This window comes from Aplysia californica, unplaced genomic scaffold (assembly GCF_000002075.1).
Source record: "Aplysia californica isolate F4 #8 unplaced genomic scaffold, AplCal3.0 scaffold00557, whole genome shotgun sequence".
In the NCBI taxonomy this organism is placed as follows: Eukaryota; Metazoa; Mollusca; class Gastropoda; order Aplysiida; family Aplysiidae; genus Aplysia; species Aplysia californica.
The window spans coordinates 139,604-156,263 of NW_004797827.1; the positions used below are offsets into that span (position 1 = coordinate 139,604).

Genomic DNA, 16,660 nt, shown 5'->3' on the forward strand with positions numbered 1-16,660 from the left:
CCCCCGGCCACCAGTACCATGCGGCCCCGGCAACTTCTACAACAGCAGCGGCGGTCAAGGTTGTCTGCAGTGCGCGGATGGAACGTTCCAGAACAGAGAGGGCCAGCTGATGTGTGAGCAGTGTCCTGAGAAAAATGGCGTGCCTGTCGAGAGGTCCAGTCTGCCGCGCGTGAGTGCAGCTCAGTGTGCAGGTAAGTTGGTGGGGACGTTGTGTGTTACGCCTTTACTTTGAAAGTGCATACGTGGTTGGCCGATGCCCTGGTGTGGTTTATTACTCCTTCTATCCTGTAAAATAATATTCCAGCGTTCTTATCCTCCTCCTTCTTTTCTTTGTATGTTGTTACTCTCTCTCTAGATCTAGTTAAACCTCTAGCCTTTGGCACATATATGTTTTTGTGTACTTATTTGTGTTGCAAGTGCAGTAAAACGTTAACTAACTAAAACTAACACTAAAATATTGCATTGGACCTGATAATAGAAAGAAAAAAAGGTTGCTGACGTAACAAAGAATTTTCGCTGGGTGACTTTATTGAAGGGTTGCATCAGCTCTGATGTTTGCAGATGTGAGCATAGGCTACAATAAAATGTATTATTTCCAGATTCCTACGCGTTCACTTTTATAGAATTTAGATGTTTTCGACTACCACATTACCGGGATCCTTTTGTTTGGATATTAGATTATGGGGAGACACGGAGGTGGGTGGGAAGGGGGTAGGGGCGTGCCTCTTATGTTTAAAAAATTGGGGGGGGGGAATGGGGGAGAGTGAGTACGGGTGTTGCAATGGTTGATACGGCCTTGTGAAGTGTGTGTGTAAATAGTGGCAATAAAATTGTTTGCGCTAGTAGCTTTGTAATGAAGGAGCTTGTTTATTTTTCTTGCCTCAAAGTGACGAAAGTATTGAGTGTAGTACCAATTTGACCTTTCAGGACTAAAAACGAATTGGTAGGCTTATAATAAATTCACATACAAACAATCACTCATAATACACAAACACACCCACAAAAACGAATTGGTAGGCTTATAATAAATTCACATACAAACAATCACTCATAATACACAAACACACCCACAGATGAATACACGCACAAACAAACACACACACATACACACACACATACACACACATACACACACAATATACATACATACACACACATACACATACATACACACACACACAATATACATACATACAGACACATACACACACACACAACCACACACATACACAGACACGCATGTTCATGCACTCACGCACACACACACACACACACACACACACACACACACACTCACACACACACACACACACACACACACACACACACACACACACACACACACACACACACACACAGGCACATATACTCAAGCAAACTCACACACACACACACACACACACACACACACACACACACACACACACACACACACACACACACACACACACACACACACACCCTCACACACACACAATATACAGACAGACAGATTTTGATGTACTTTTGTATTTTTGTCTTTGCAGAAGTTTGCCCAGAAGGCTTTTACAGTGCAGACGGCTATGTCAGCAGTGGATGTAAACCTTGCCCACTGAATCACTTCTGGAAGACGGCTCGCCTGTGTGAACCGTGTCCAAATTCTGGGTCTACCAAGGGTGTCTTTGGAGCCATAAATAGCTCATTTTGTTTCGGTAAGATGTACTTTGGAGCAATTCGTAAAAGTTCATTTTGTTTTGGTTCGGTGTTCTTTGGAGGTATAAAACTTGTTTTTTTCTGGTTTGTTGTTCTTCAGAGCTATAAATACCTTGTTTTGTTCCTGCAAATATCTAATTTTGTTCCGGTGAGGTGTTCTTTAGAGCTACATTGATACCTTATGCTCTCTGTGAAAAGTCTTTGTGTTTTGGAAATTACCAAAACACAAAGACTTTTCACGAAGAGCATAAGATATCAATGTTGAAGCAATGGTAGTCTTCTTTCTTCATATCAATGTTGAACTAATGGTAGTCTTATTTCTTGATATCAATGTTGAACCAATGATGGTCTTCATTCTTCATATCAATGTTGAACCAATGGTGGTCTTCTTTCTCCATATCAATGTTGAACCAATGGTGGTCGTCATTCTTCGTATCGTTGTTGAACCAGCTTCCGTCGTTTTTCCTTCACAGCACCGTGCATGGCAGGGATGTATTCTGACTCTGGCTTTGAGCCCTGTTCATCCTGTCCAGTCAACTTCTATGCTGAAGATATGAATAACACAGCTTGTACTGAATGCCCTCCGGATAGATATACCAACTCGAACGGCAGCGACTCTGCAAGCGATTGCAGTGATGATCTTGGTAAGATATTGGTTTTGTTTTATCTTTACGAAAGTGTGATTTTTGTTCTCTGTATTTATAAGGAGATATGTTTGAGAGAGACGAGAGATAGAGAGAGAGAGAGGGGGGGGGAGAGAGAGAGAGAGAGAGAGAGAGAGAGAGAACGTTTTACGGAGCAGGTTGTTTCAGCATGTGAGATGTGTATTTACCAATGTCCAGTCTTGTTCTGTGAAGGCATGAGTGCACCTAAATTTTGTAACATTCCACAAACCACCAAGACAAATTTCTCCCTGTGAGATGATTAAAGATTGTCATTGTCATTGTCTTTGCTCTGTAAAATAATCTACCAAGCAATCCTCACATTTTTTTCCTTCGGAATAGCTTCTATATGCCCTGCTGACTTCTGCAATGCGATGAATACCAAACCTGGAACAAACTGCTTCATAAGTGACCATCGTCCAACGTGCGACTGCAAAGAAGGTGAGCACTTTGCCCTTCCCGGTCTCCATCCTTCCTGTGTAAATGTAACTCTAGATGTTTTACGCCCCCATCGACTCAATTTATATCATTTAGAAAACGGACTGCTTCGACCCTGCCTGTGAGGGACAACCCAGTGGGAGAAAGTTACAACAGACAGAAGGAGATACTTGGGAGGAAAAAAATAATAAAACTCCCAACACAAGAATTGAACGCACATCCTCTGTTTGTGATGGCAAAGTGTCTAATAACTACACCATAGATGCTGATCCATCTTTGTTATTTAGATAGAGATAGAGCCCTAAGGTACAAATGGAAAGTATTTACATATACAGAGGAACTGTCAGTATGTTAGTGTTTAAGCACCTATAAAAGGCAGTTTGCACTGTATGCATGACAGGAAATTGAGACTGGTTCAGAATGTTAGCAGGTCTGCTGGGGTAATAAAAGATTGTAAAGCGCATATCATAGAGCTATCTATCACAAATGCTATCTATTATTAGCTCTAGCAGTCACCTGCCAAAGGCAATCACCTGTAGGCTACAAATGGCCACTTACAACTTCCGCCTTTGAATTTTTTTCAATGTTGTCCAAGACATCAGCCTGATTCAGACAACCAGTTTTCTCCTTGACAATGGGGGCTATTTTGGACAATTTTGACTTGTTCGAATCCCGTCAGGGGCCCGACGTTGTGTCCTTGGGAAAGGCACTTTACATGAATTTTCCTCACTTCACCCAGGTGGGAATGGGTACGAGGCTATAGACAGTGAACGATCTTGTCAGTTTGATAGTGTTTGAGCGCGTGAGATCCGCAGCTTGCACTGTGTGTATGCTTCTACAGAAGCCGAGAATGTTTCTGAGTGTTCTCAGAGGGTCTGCTGGGATAATAATAGTTGTAAAGCGCATAGAGCATGTTCTTGAGCATGGATATGCGCAATATAAATGCAATTATTATTATTATTACTATTTCTATAGGAACACGTGGGTGGGTAGAGGGCACAAATGGTAGGTCCTACTTCTATACTTCCCCTCTGCTGTTGTTTCTGTCAGTCAGTATGGAGTTTCATGAAAAAATTTAAAAAACATTAATTAGAACAAGATGCATGTCACTAGGTAGAGCTAAAAGAGCTGAGAAAATTTTTTTAAAACTGCATGAAGATTGGATACTAGCCTCAAAAGTTATGCAAGTTTTTTGTTGTGAATTTTGGGCATTTTTCAGGGATCATTAATTACTTACTTATGTCAGTCTTTACTTTTTCCCAGCACTACTAGGTGACTATTGTTGAGTTGATATTCTTCTTTCTACTCAAACAAACACATTGCAGCATGTTTTGTGCGCTTTACGACTAGTATTACCCCAGCAGACCCGAGAACATGACTCCGAAACATTTTCCGCATCACAGTAAGCACACAGTGCAATCTGTGGATTACAAACTCTCAAAAACACAAAAATTAACAAGACGTTTTGCTGTCTATTGTCGGGTACCCATTCCCATCTGGAGGACCGGAAGTGAAGAAAAATTTGTGTAAAGTGCCTTTCCCAAGGACGCAACATTGGGCCCCTAATGGGATTCAATCAAACCCACAACTTTATGGTTGAGGGTCAAGAGCTTCACCACTAGACTGCTGGTGTTTAGTTGGCACTGGTAATGAAGTGTGATGTTTTTTGTAAGTAAAGAGTTGGAGCAAAGATTAATCCAAAAGCTCTGCTGGTAATTGATGTGTGATGTACTTTATAAGCACAAAATACGAGCAAAGATTAATCCCAAAACTCTGCTCTTGGGCAACAAAATTGAATTTTCTTCATGGAAAGAGATTTTAACTGTTGATGGAAATGATTATTGATAATAAATGATGGAAGAGAAATAATATTATGTTTTTTCTCCCAATTTTCAACTCCCCCCCCCCCCTTTCCAATTCCCTCTCCCAACACCCCCACCCACCCACTCGCAACCCCCACCCATCCCCACCCCCTCCACCTCGGCCTCCCCCCCTCACTCCCAACACCCCCCCCCCCCCCCCCCCCCCGCTCCCAAACCACAGGGTACTTTGGAGACAGGTGCGACACTGTATGCAATAGCTGTGCAGCAAATCCTTGTTACAATGAGGGGACATGCAAACAAGATGGTCTAAGCTACGAATGTACATGCAAACCACGTAAGTTGTACAGAAAGTGATTACTATTCAGCATTTCTCACACCAATCCAACTTTTACTCGCTCATGTTAATAAGCTTGCAACAAAACATTCTCAGAAAATGGCTCTGTGGATGGTTGGTGAGATATTTGCTATTGAAGGACGTGAGGGTCATATGGTTTCAGAATTAAAATTAGCGAGAAACTGGCCGCCAAAGTTTGCTAACTTCCATAGCTTGAGAGGCCTTGGAAACTAAAAATAATAAATTTTTGTGCCTTTAATCAATGTTTTTCAGTAAAATCCACTCTGAAATGTGTTTTTAAATGAACGCAAAAGATGTTGAGTCAATAGAAGAAAATTAGAATAAAACTGCAAGACGGCCAGAAAAAAAGCCAATTTCTTTGATTTCAATATTTTGACAAGCACCAGATTTCACCACGATGTCATATATATGTAAGATTTTAGTGGGAACACAATGCACTGTTTATGTTTTGCTATTATATTGCAATATATTTGTAAAATGTTCAGAACCTTTCTTTTTTAAATTGGGTTTGAGTGCATATATAAATGTCACGTATCATCATTCTTATTTAGAATCCTTTTACTCGTGCAGAGTGCATCTTTGAGCCACGGAATCTCACGTATGATGACAGTATCATTCCTAGTGAGGTAGCCTCCCAAGCGGAATGTGAGAACCTGTGCCTGGATGATGCTGACTGTGTGGCTTATTTATACTCGTCCGTTGGTTCTAAGAACTACTGCTTCAGGCATTCCACCGTTGTTGAGCAAGATTTTGCCACTGTCGATCAGGTCGGAGCTGAAAAAATCTGTGACTACACCAGCTGTGAGTGCTGTATTGATTAGATTCACTAAACAATTTGTCGTCAAATTTTAACTCTTTCTTTCACGATCAGGGTTTTTTCCCTCATCTGGGCTGGGCCTCCTTGCATGTGATCCACTTTCTGATTCTGCCTACCATCGGACAAATTAAAAATTCTGAGTTCACTTTTCAATACTAGCCACATGGATTATATATGAAAATAAAGGGGAAATAATGACCTAACTCAACATATTGCTAAAAATGGTCATTCATCAGCCTGAGATTTCAGTTTTGATTGTTAGGAAAATGGGACTGATTTTGAAGCTGAGAGTGGAGAGCAGTGATACATGATTATTTTCTTCTTTTTTTTATCTTTTTTTTTAGAGGGGATTGAAAATTGCATATGAAGTCTTTAGCATATTATTCCACATGAGCACATCAGATGTCTTTTGCCGGCTTTTGTCATTTCTGCATTTTAGGAACCAACTTTATGAATACTTTTATGAAATAAGTAGTGAAAGAAAACTATACCCAAGCATTACGTATTGTTAAGCTTTAGTTTTGTAAAATGTTGATTCCATTATTAGGGCCTGTAATGAGATGAGGGGTGTGACTAACTTGTAGCTTACATATCAGCCTTTCTTTCTATTCATCTTCGAAGTTCTGGTATGATGTATTTTTTAAAGGATATTTTGTCACATGATGTTATGTTCTGATCAGAGCAGGGTAAGAGATTCCAAAAAATGTAGGACAAGAATATAGATTTATAATAACGGGATATACCCTAATAGAATGATAACTGAACATGAACTGGCTAAAACATTTGTATTCTTTAGTCATATATATCTATGTTTTTATATTATATATATATATGTGTGTGTGTGTGTGTGTGTGTGTGTATTTGTGTGTATATTTTTGTACATACACAGTGCGTTTGCTTCTTTGAAAACAGGAAAATCATCCTTTCGCTTAGTGTCTATCCAAACTCACTAAGAACCACCAAGTGTGGCAGAAATATGATGAAAATATGTTTGACAATTTTGATGAGGTGCTAGCAGTTTGCAGCATAAGTGAGTGGGGACCATTATAAACAAAGCACTCCTGGGTCATTATTTGAGTTATGGCTAGTGCTCCTGACTTTCCCTCCCTAGAAATAACTGACAGACAAATTATAGCGCCACGCTCCTATCATGTAATCTGATTTTCTTTCCTGATATTTCTTCATTGATAATTAATAATAAATGTTGCCTGAGAAATAAACTAACCATGTTGATATTGACTGAATACAGTGTTTAATGGCACTCGGTGCGAGAACGACCTCACAATGGACTGCACCGACAGCACCTGCGATTCAGCGGGAGTCTGCCGAGATCTGATCAATAAAACCGAATGTGTGTGCCCCCGGGAAGGATCCTATGATGACAGGTATTGCTATGGAAACATTATTGTGTCACAATGCAGTGAGATCAGGTGCTCGTCAATGTTTGGGCATTGTGTAGGTTTTGGTATCTTCTTTAATAAGCAAGTTTATTTGTCTTGCTTTCAATGAAGAAAATTACCCATCTATCTTCAATAGAAGTCAAGATATTTTGGATTGAATAAGGAGGTGGGGGGTCGCCTGGTTTCAGAGGTTAAATAAGAGAGAAAATGGCCGCCAAAGTTTGGTGACTTCCAAAACTTGAGAGTCCATAGAGTAAACTCTAAATTTACTTTGTGCCTTTAATCAACGTTTTTCAGTAAAAACTACATAGCAGATTGTTTTAAAATGGACATAAAAGGTGTTTAGCCAAAAACACAAAATTCGACATAAATTACCTAATGGGAAGAAAAATGCCATTTTCTTCAATTTCATTACATATTGATGAGCGCCTGATTTCACCACTCTGCCTCACATTGACTCTTTCAAACAATGTTGTCTTTTTCCAAGTCATATTTTTCACTTCCACATCAATGTTTCTGTCTCTCTTTTTCTCCCTCTGTCCTCAGTTTCCTTTTCCTTCTCTTTTTCTCACTACCTCTTTCTATTATTATTATTATAATTATAATAACGTTCTTCTTCTTCTTCTTCTTCTTCTTCTTCTTCTTCTTCTTCTTCTTCTTCTTCTTCTTCTTCTTCTCCTTCTTCTTCTTCTCCTTCTCCTTCTCCTTCTCCTTCTCCTTCTCCTCTTTCTCCTTCTCCTTTTTCTTCTTCTTCTTCTTCTTTTTCTTCTTCTTCTTCTTCTTCTTCTTCTTCTTCTTCTTCTTCTTCACTATAGTTATTATCGTTATAATTTTTATCATTATAAATTGCTATAAGCAGTAGTATCACTCAATCTGTAACAACACTGGCCTGTAACATTCCAGATGTGAAAAACCAGCTGACCTTTGCGAAAACGACCCGTGTGTAAATGGAGACTGCTTCTCGTACGATGCAGTTCGCTTCGTCTGTGAATGTCCACCGGGGTACACAGGAGACACGTGTGATGACAATATCAGTAAGGATTTAGTTTTTTTTGCTTTTTTAAATAATGATGTATTCAGCATCATTATACATCAATACATTTCTCACCTTGGGTCAGGGTATAGGCCACAAACAAACATTTTCCACATTTTCTCTATCCAGGGACTGACTCTTGAATCTTTTGATATTACTCCATGTTTTTCCACATTGATGATTATAATAACAATGGGAATTTCTATAGCACTTTATCCTCCGAAGGCGGCTCTTTGTGCTATACCATGCAGAATTATCACTCAATATACAAATCAAAAGGCAGAACATACACATTAAGAGACCATACACACATGCTCACACACACGTACACACACACCACGCATGCACACATGCATGCATACTTTTTCACGTAGGCCTATGCAAACGTTGCTGGCACAGGATAAAGTTGAACAAGTGTGTCTTTATAAACTGTTGATTAAATGAAAGGGGTGAGAGAACAAGAGGAACTAAGTCACATATTTGCTAAAAATAAGAGTTCTTTGTATAATGATACACATCAGGGAAGACTATACAACATAGGCCTAGCATTACAATGAAATGACCGAATGTATCTTAATCAGAGTTATGGTCTTTACAAATTTATTATGCTTCTGTTTTCTTGATTTTTAAGGGGATTTCTTTTGGGGGTGGGGGCATTTTCTCTAAATGACCACAAGGTGACTTTGACTTTCTTTTTTCTGACACAGTCAATTTTTTTAACCAAATAAATATATTTTAAGAATTTCTCAATTATTTTAAGCGTATGGACCTGGGTGCATGCTGGTTAAGCTGGAAATCCCCCTTGCCGTTTCCCTCTTCCCTGATTTTATTGGAGTTTTTAAAAATGTTTTCAGATGATTGCAAGACCAATGAGTGTCTTTACAACGGGACATGTGAGGATGCGGTGGACGGCTACACGTGTACATGCCTAACAGGTTTTGATGGCGACTGGTGCGAGAAGCGGGCAAATTTCTGTGACAATGCCCAGTGCGGTCCCGGTGGTGTGTGCTACAATGACTATTTCAATCTCACTGCGGTTTGCATGTGCCCAGAACATTACGAAAATGGTAAGAATGTCTGAGGATTTCGTTTTTTCAAAATAAACTTTAAAACAAATTCAAAATATCACCATCTGTTCAGATGTGCTCAGCCCAAAAAGTTGAATCCTTTAATTAAATTGCAATTTCTTAATCTATGCTATTGGTTGCATGTGCCCAAAAAAAGTTTTACAGAAATTCAAATTCTGAATGTCAAAAAAGAGAAAGAAAAGATACATAATTTATGTGGTACAATCTTTAGAATAATGAAACAGTTCATTTTTCTCTCTTGCGAAATTTTGATTTTTGGACTTACAAACAGTTGACTAGCTTGCCAATGAGCATGTCTGAACAAGCAAATTTTCCATACCTGAATGTTTCTGGGATGTTACAATATGGTAACGTGGCGTCGGTAGCCAAGTGGAAAGGCTACCGGACTCGTAATCGTGAGATTGCGGGTTCGGGGGTTCGAGCCCCAGCTCGGTCCGACGTTGTGTCCTTGGGAAAGGCACTTTACACAAATGTTCCACTTGACTCGGTCCTATCGGAGACGGACATTAAATTAGGAGGTCCCGCCTCTTAAATAACCTAATAGTGTTGATAGGGGCATTAAACTCATACCATTTCACCATTTTTTCACAATATGGTAAGAACTGTTACAAAATGTTCAATGCTGAATCAAAACATTCTAAATACAAACGGAAAAGCATGTCTACATAGTTAAGTGTAATATGTTAAGTCGAATTGTTTCTGCCCATCGCTGATCCATATCTGTGTTGAAATAATGCAGAGGACATTGACAAGTGCACACCTGTGAAATACTGTGCCGGGGATCCGTGCAAGTACAACGGAACATGCATGGACAAGATCGGCGGATTCCAGTGCACGTGTCAAGATGGCTTCGAGGGATCTGTATGCCAGCACAATATTGACGAGTGTGCCTCAAACCCTTGTAAGAATGGCAGCTCATGCAAAGACCAAGTGAATGGATACCGATGTGAATGTGCGCCTGGCTTTCAAGGTACTTGAATATTTTTTATCCCCTTAAAAGAATTTTGTTGTTTTCTTTTGCTTCTTTCCTACTATTGTTTCAAATGTTTTGTCATTTGCTTTCTCTTTTTTCCTTTTGTGTCAAATGTTTTGTTATTTTTTTTCTCTTCCGTCCTACTGCGTCAAATATTTTGTGATATTCATTTGTTTTATGACTGGGGTTATGGATTAGACCAATCCAACCAAAACAAAATAGTTGTAATGTTCGGTTCTTTAAAGTTTAACAATGTTACAATAATCAATGCTTTCCTGTATGAGAGTAAACAATTCTTTCTTTTTAAATAGAGATGAATTCTTTCCAGTTCATAGTGTATGTCAGTAATTGATTTTTTTTTTTCAGTTAACGAATAAGAAGGTTCCGTCCCTTTTCAGTTACTAAATAAAAGAGCAGTGAATCTTTTTGTCCCTTTTCTTTCTAACAGTCAAGATCAACAGTCATCATCCCTTTGAATGTGTCTTTACTTTAAATAGTATCCAATTTATCTCGAAATGTACAAAACAATGTGTGTATGTGTGTGTGTGTGTGTGTGTGTATGTATGTGTGTATGTGTGTGTGTGTGTGTTTGTGAGTATGTGTGTGTACGCATGCGCACGCGTGCATGCATGTATGTATATGTGTGAATAGTAATAACATTTATCCCTTTTCTCATTTCCTAAAGGTGTTGACTGTTCCGACAATATCAATGACTGTACCGGCGTTTGTGCTGAAAATACCAGCATTGGTTGCACTGATCTTGTGGAGAACTTTAAGTGCATCTGCAAACCAGGATACATGGGCCAAAACTGTACGGTGAGTGGATTGAGACGGAGAGATGAAAGATTCTAGCCTGTGCCATTCTGGTTTTTTCCACTGTTGTTACTGCCTGCTATTTTACAATGGTGATGATGATGATACCTGAACAAGTGGGTGACAGGGAAGGATCAGGGAATCGTAGCTTTTTTAAGAGCATCCGAGCAAAGGAATGATTGGAGAACCATGATCGCCGATGTTTGTCCTTTGATTTACAAGGGAAACATCTCATCCACCTTATGGCTGTGATCATTCGGTGTATGAGAATGCGTGAGTCAAATGTCACTTTTAAACTTTGTATTATTACTACTGATATTTCAGAGCTGATAGTCAAAAAATGTTTAAATTCTTCGTAACCTATCATATCTCGGCACTTACCACAGTCAAACAACAATTCTGTGGATTTATGTCAAGCTTTTAATTTTATTTTACTTGAACTTACCAGCAGAATTGGGCTCGGAAGTAAAACGTATTTCAGTTTAAAATCAGTGAACGGTAATATGGTCGAACTTGTCCCAGACAATCAGCCATTGCTGAAGAGAAAAGTGATCATCTCAGACAGTGTTGTTATAGCACAGAAAAAAATGCAAGGGGAGACATGGAAGTTGTTGTTTGTACATGTGATTGTCTTGAACAGGTGGTCAATAGAGAAGGTTTGACGAATGTATTTCAAACTGTAATTTTCAAATAGGTGAATATCAACCCTTTTATGAGCCCGTGACACCGATTCACCAGTGGTGTGTAAAACTGTCCGTATGTCTAGTCACCAGTGGTGTGTAAAACTGTCCGTATGTCTAGTCACCAGTGGTGTGTAAAACTGTCCGTATGTCTAGCCACCAGTAGAGCGGTGAGCGAGATCCAATCCCCAACTCGGCCCGCCTGAGACAAAATGTGTATGGAAAACAGTGTTTACTACACAAGATACTATTGAGTTTTTAAAAAAATATCTTTCTGAATTAGATGCTGGTATTGATAAGGGATTTGGAATGTGATTTTAACAATCATATAAATGAATGTTAGTAATAATATGTGAAGTGTGCTGACAAAATTAGTTGTTTTAGGATTTGAGCCCTGTGGAAATAAATACATCACGCTTATGGGTAAAGCTTTTACAATTTATAAATATGAAATAATGAAAGGCATATTATACTTAAAGAATATTGCATCAATAGAAAATCTATTAATCTGACCCAAGGGTTGATTTTTGGCCAATATCTCCTTTTGTGGATTAGGAGAAGTAACTCATTTTGTCAGCATGCCTCACATATATTGCTCATGAGCTCAGGCAGAGGGGCATGGTTGCCTCAGGAGGTCAGGGCTCGAAGGGTTAATTTCTTATGAGATTTATTAAACAACGTTTATTTTCATTCATGATCAGGAGGAGATAGATGAATGCAAATCCGAACCATGTCTTCACGGAGGGCAATGTACGGATCAGGTCAACGGTTACGTCTGCAAGTGTCTGGACGGGTGGACAGGGAAGCAATGTGAAACGCCTGACAATTACTGCCAAGTCAACAATCCGTGTTCCAATAATGGAACGTGCCATAACCTCATGGACAGGACCTATTGCCAGTAAGTCACTACCTCAGAATTCATTGCCTTTCTCACCCTGCACCAGGGTATAGGCCACGGACAAACACTTTCTCACCCTGCACCAGGGTATAGGCCACAGACAAACACTTTCTCACCCTGCACCAGGGTATAGGCCACGGACAAACACTTTCTCACCCTGCACCAGGGTATAGGCCACGGACAAACACTTTCTCACCCTGCACCAGGGTATAGTCCACGGACAAACATTTTCTCACCCTGCACCAGGGTATAGGCCACGGACAAACACTTTCTCACCCTGCACCAGGGTATAGGCCACGGACAAACACCCCCCCCCCACTTTTCTCTACCCTGGGCTAGCCTCTTGATGTTATTCCATGTCTTCCCACTTTTCTGTACATCGATTTCTGTGATTCTTCTCCAAGTTCCACGAGGTCTTCCCCTTGATCTCTTGCCCTTTCGGCTTTGTCCGCTGTCCTTCATTGTTCCTGCTGATACAGAAGCTCCTCCGTCTCCCAAGATCGAAAAATAAAAAGCTGTGTTTGTCCGTGTTTCTGTAACTTACTGTTTTTTACTGGGTTGGGTAGTTGGCCCTCCGCAAACTGGCATTTTTCGGGCGACCAGACCTATGCACTTTTTGTCGCCTCTTACGACACGCAGTATCACGGCAGGTGTATTCTTTGCTCCCCCATAGAAAAACTACGGGGCCCCCCCACCAGCAGGGGAGTACCTCAGAATTGCATAGTTCTATTGGCTCAGTACCTAGTTTAAAGAAATTTGACATCAAAGATGTTCAGTTTCACAACAAATCAAGCTTTTTCAAGTTTTAGCAGTTCTTTGTATATCTTGATAAGGACTCCTAATAATTTGAGGATTTTGATGAAGTAGATAGAACATTTGGTTTTTGATCTCGATCTTGGTCTTCATAACGTTAACTCAACTCAAAACGGCCAAAAATTTTCAAATAGAACTTTGTAATTCTGAGGGAACAAAGTGACATTATGTTACGGTCTTAGCATAACTCACTCTTTCCCTTTTTTGTTCTTTTGAAAGAACTTTCAAGTTACAATAAAAACCAACAAACCAAGAATTTAATGTTTGTCTAAGTCAACCTTACTACTACAGAAAAGTAAGATATGTCTCAGTAATTGTCAAAATATAAATTGTCACGGTTTTTAAGATATGAAGATACACTCATACGCCTGTCAATTTTTATTTTTGTCTACATTTTTAGGCGCCATGTTAAGGTCATAGGTCTGTAAATCCACGTTTTTAAGTCCATGTTAAGGTTATAGGTCATTCAATTTATGTTTTTGTCTACGTTTTTAGGGGCCATGTTAAGGTTATAGGTCATTCAATTTATGTTTTTGTCTACGTTTTTAAGTGCCACGTTAAGGTTATAGGTCATTCAATTTATGTTTTTGTCTACGTTTTTAGGGGCCATGTTAAGGTCATAGGTCATTCAATTTATGTTTTTGTCTACGTTTTTAGGGGCCATGTTAAGGTCATTCAATTTATGCTTTTGTCCACGTTTTTAGGTGCCTAGACGGTACTGCAGGGGAGACTTGTGAGTTGTTTAAGGACATCTGTGACTTGTTTGGGAGCTCCCTATGCCAGAACAGTGGACAGTGCAAGTCGGGCAATGGCACCGCGCAATGCGACTGTGAAACAGGTGAGAGGTTACATCAGTTTTGATTCATTTTTATTCGACATTAATTAGTGGGTGGTTGGTGTATGCTCTGGTGTGGTTGGCTCCTTTTTTTTTTCCTCTATCAAACATCTGTCATCGTTATCTCTCCTCCTTCTTTTTTGCGTCCGTTACTGTCTTTTAACACATCTATTCGTCGGCACTTTTATGACCTTATTGTATTGCAAGTGCCATAAAACTGTTACTGAAACTAAGACTTTAATTACCAATTATGCACAGAGCAGGTCCTTTTGGAGGTGTAGCATCAGGCTACATTCCCTCTGTTGATGATGCTGATCTTAGTTTGAGTTTTGAGTTTGAGTCATCAAAAGAAACAGGACACAATAACGGTTGTATAGTGCAGGGATGAGACTTTCATCAACAGATGTATGAGAAGTATCCTAAGAATTAAGTGGCAGGATAGAATAAGACATGAAGCACTGTGGGAAAGAACAAGAAAAAAGGATACAGAAGTAAAAATAGGACTAAGAAAGTGGCGATGGTTGGGACACACCCTCAGAAAGCTCAGCGGAACATCACAAGACAGTCGCTGAAGTGGAACCCACAAGGAGCATGAAGCAATGGTAGGCCACGGGAAACATGGAGGAGATTAATGGAAAGGAACATGAGAGAGATGAATCTCACTTGGTACGAGCTTAGAAAGACGGCCCAGGACAGAGATAAATGGAAGGAGTTTGTATGTGGCCTATACTCTGCCAGGGGTAAAAGGCATTGATGATGATGATAATGCAGGGAAGAAGCAGGACGGATGGACAGAAACAACAGAATAAAAATAAAAGAAATAGACTTCCCCCCCCCCCCATCCCATGTTTTGTGCATCACAATAGTCACAACAAGCTGTTCCCTGTTCCTGTAAGACTAAAAATACCAGTCTGAGATGGTTGGGGAAATGGGGACAAGGGACGGGTTGGGAGGTGGGGGCAGGGGGTGGTTGAGAAGAGTGAGCTTTTCTTTATGTTTACCCATGTATTGTAAACTTGATGTCTCAACCAGATGTTTTGTTTTTTCCCCAGCATACAGCGGAGACTCGTGTGAACTTGAGAAGGACCACTGCTCGGCTCGTGCTTGTGGATTTGGTGCCTGCAAACTCGATAAGCTCAGCTTTGTGTGTGAATGCGAGAAAGGTGAGGGTTAAATGTCAGGCATATTGACAAAATGATCCAGCTACTTCTCGAATTTTAGCTCTTTGGATATAGATATGAAAGGTTAACTGGAAAAACGGGTGTTGTCACACCCTGGAAATTGTGAGAGTTTCAAGTTGTGAGCCATGCTGACGAAATGAGTTACTTCTCGTCGCAATCCACAAATGAAGATATTGGCCAAAAATCGACCCTAGGGTCAAATTAATAGATTTTCTATTGATGCAATATTCTTTAAGTGTAGAATGCTTTTTATTTCATACTTATAAATATTGTACGAACCTAACCTATAAGTGTGATGTATCTATTTCCACTGGGCTCAAATCCGAGAAGCAACTCATTTTGTCAGCACACTTCACATTTTGTTTTCTCTATTTGTTTACTTCACAGTGAAAGATAAAGGAGGTGATACTTGCCAGGCACCTATAAACGCCTGCGACAGTGTGACATGTCCAGCCGATGCCACTTGTGTGACATACACAGATGCTGAGGGCTACCAGAAATATGAGTGTGTGTGTCAAGCGAATGCGACAGTAGCAGGGGGGGTGTGTAAAGGTGAGTCATCTCTAGAGGCAGTGTTTTGGGCGATTGTAAAGATTCCAGCGTTTACTTCCGATTAGGGTTAGGGTTATGGTTTCTGTTAGGGTCAGGGTTAGGGTTAGGGTTAGCTTTAGGGTCAGGATTAGGATTAGGGTCAGGATTAGGGTTAGGGTTAGGGTTAGGATTAGGGTTAGGGTGAGGGTTAGGGACCAATGCGAAATATGCCTGAGGCTAGCGCTTATGAAAAACACAAATCAGAATTAAACGCTGAAGTCTTAACAATCGTCGTGTTCTTTTGTAAGCATGGGTTGAGTTGTATTATATAGCAGATACAGGTACTTAGGGAACCAAAGCAAGTGGGTAAAAAGGAACGATCAGGGAAACGTAGCCTTTTTAAGGGCTTCTGAGGAAAGTAATGAATAGAGAACCATGATCACCCGATGTCTGTCGCAGATCTGGCAGTGGATGATGATGACATATATATATATACGTAATGTAATATGTTGACACAAGAGTATTATGTGTTTACTGGTATCCCCTTTCTTCGACGCACTCAGATCACGCACAAAAGCCAACACACGCACGCACGCACGCACGCATGCGCGCACATTCACACACACAC

General features: G+C 40.1%; 1 protein-coding gene across 1 annotated transcript in view; it reads left to right on the forward strand.

The window, feature by feature from the left end:
* LOC101855048 overlaps positions 1-16,660 on the forward strand; it is a gene marked incomplete at its 5' end in the record, with an annotated part of 126,015 nt that overhangs the window by 36,231 nt on the left and 73,124 nt on the right. Inside the window, 15 exon segments of the mRNA XM_013087202.2 lie at positions 15-191; positions 1,527-1,691; positions 2,166-2,336; positions 2,697-2,795; positions 4,836-4,949; positions 5,541-5,771; positions 7,037-7,172; positions 8,091-8,221; positions 9,075-9,287; positions 10,048-10,278; positions 10,967-11,097; positions 12,476-12,672; positions 14,190-14,323; positions 15,373-15,483; positions 15,889-16,053. Of these exon segments, the coding sequence (XP_012942656.1) occupies positions 15-191; positions 1,527-1,691; positions 2,166-2,336; positions 2,697-2,795; positions 4,836-4,949; positions 5,541-5,771; positions 7,037-7,172; positions 8,091-8,221; positions 9,075-9,287; positions 10,048-10,278; positions 10,967-11,097; positions 12,476-12,672; positions 14,190-14,323; positions 15,373-15,483; positions 15,889-16,053 (2,406 nt within the window).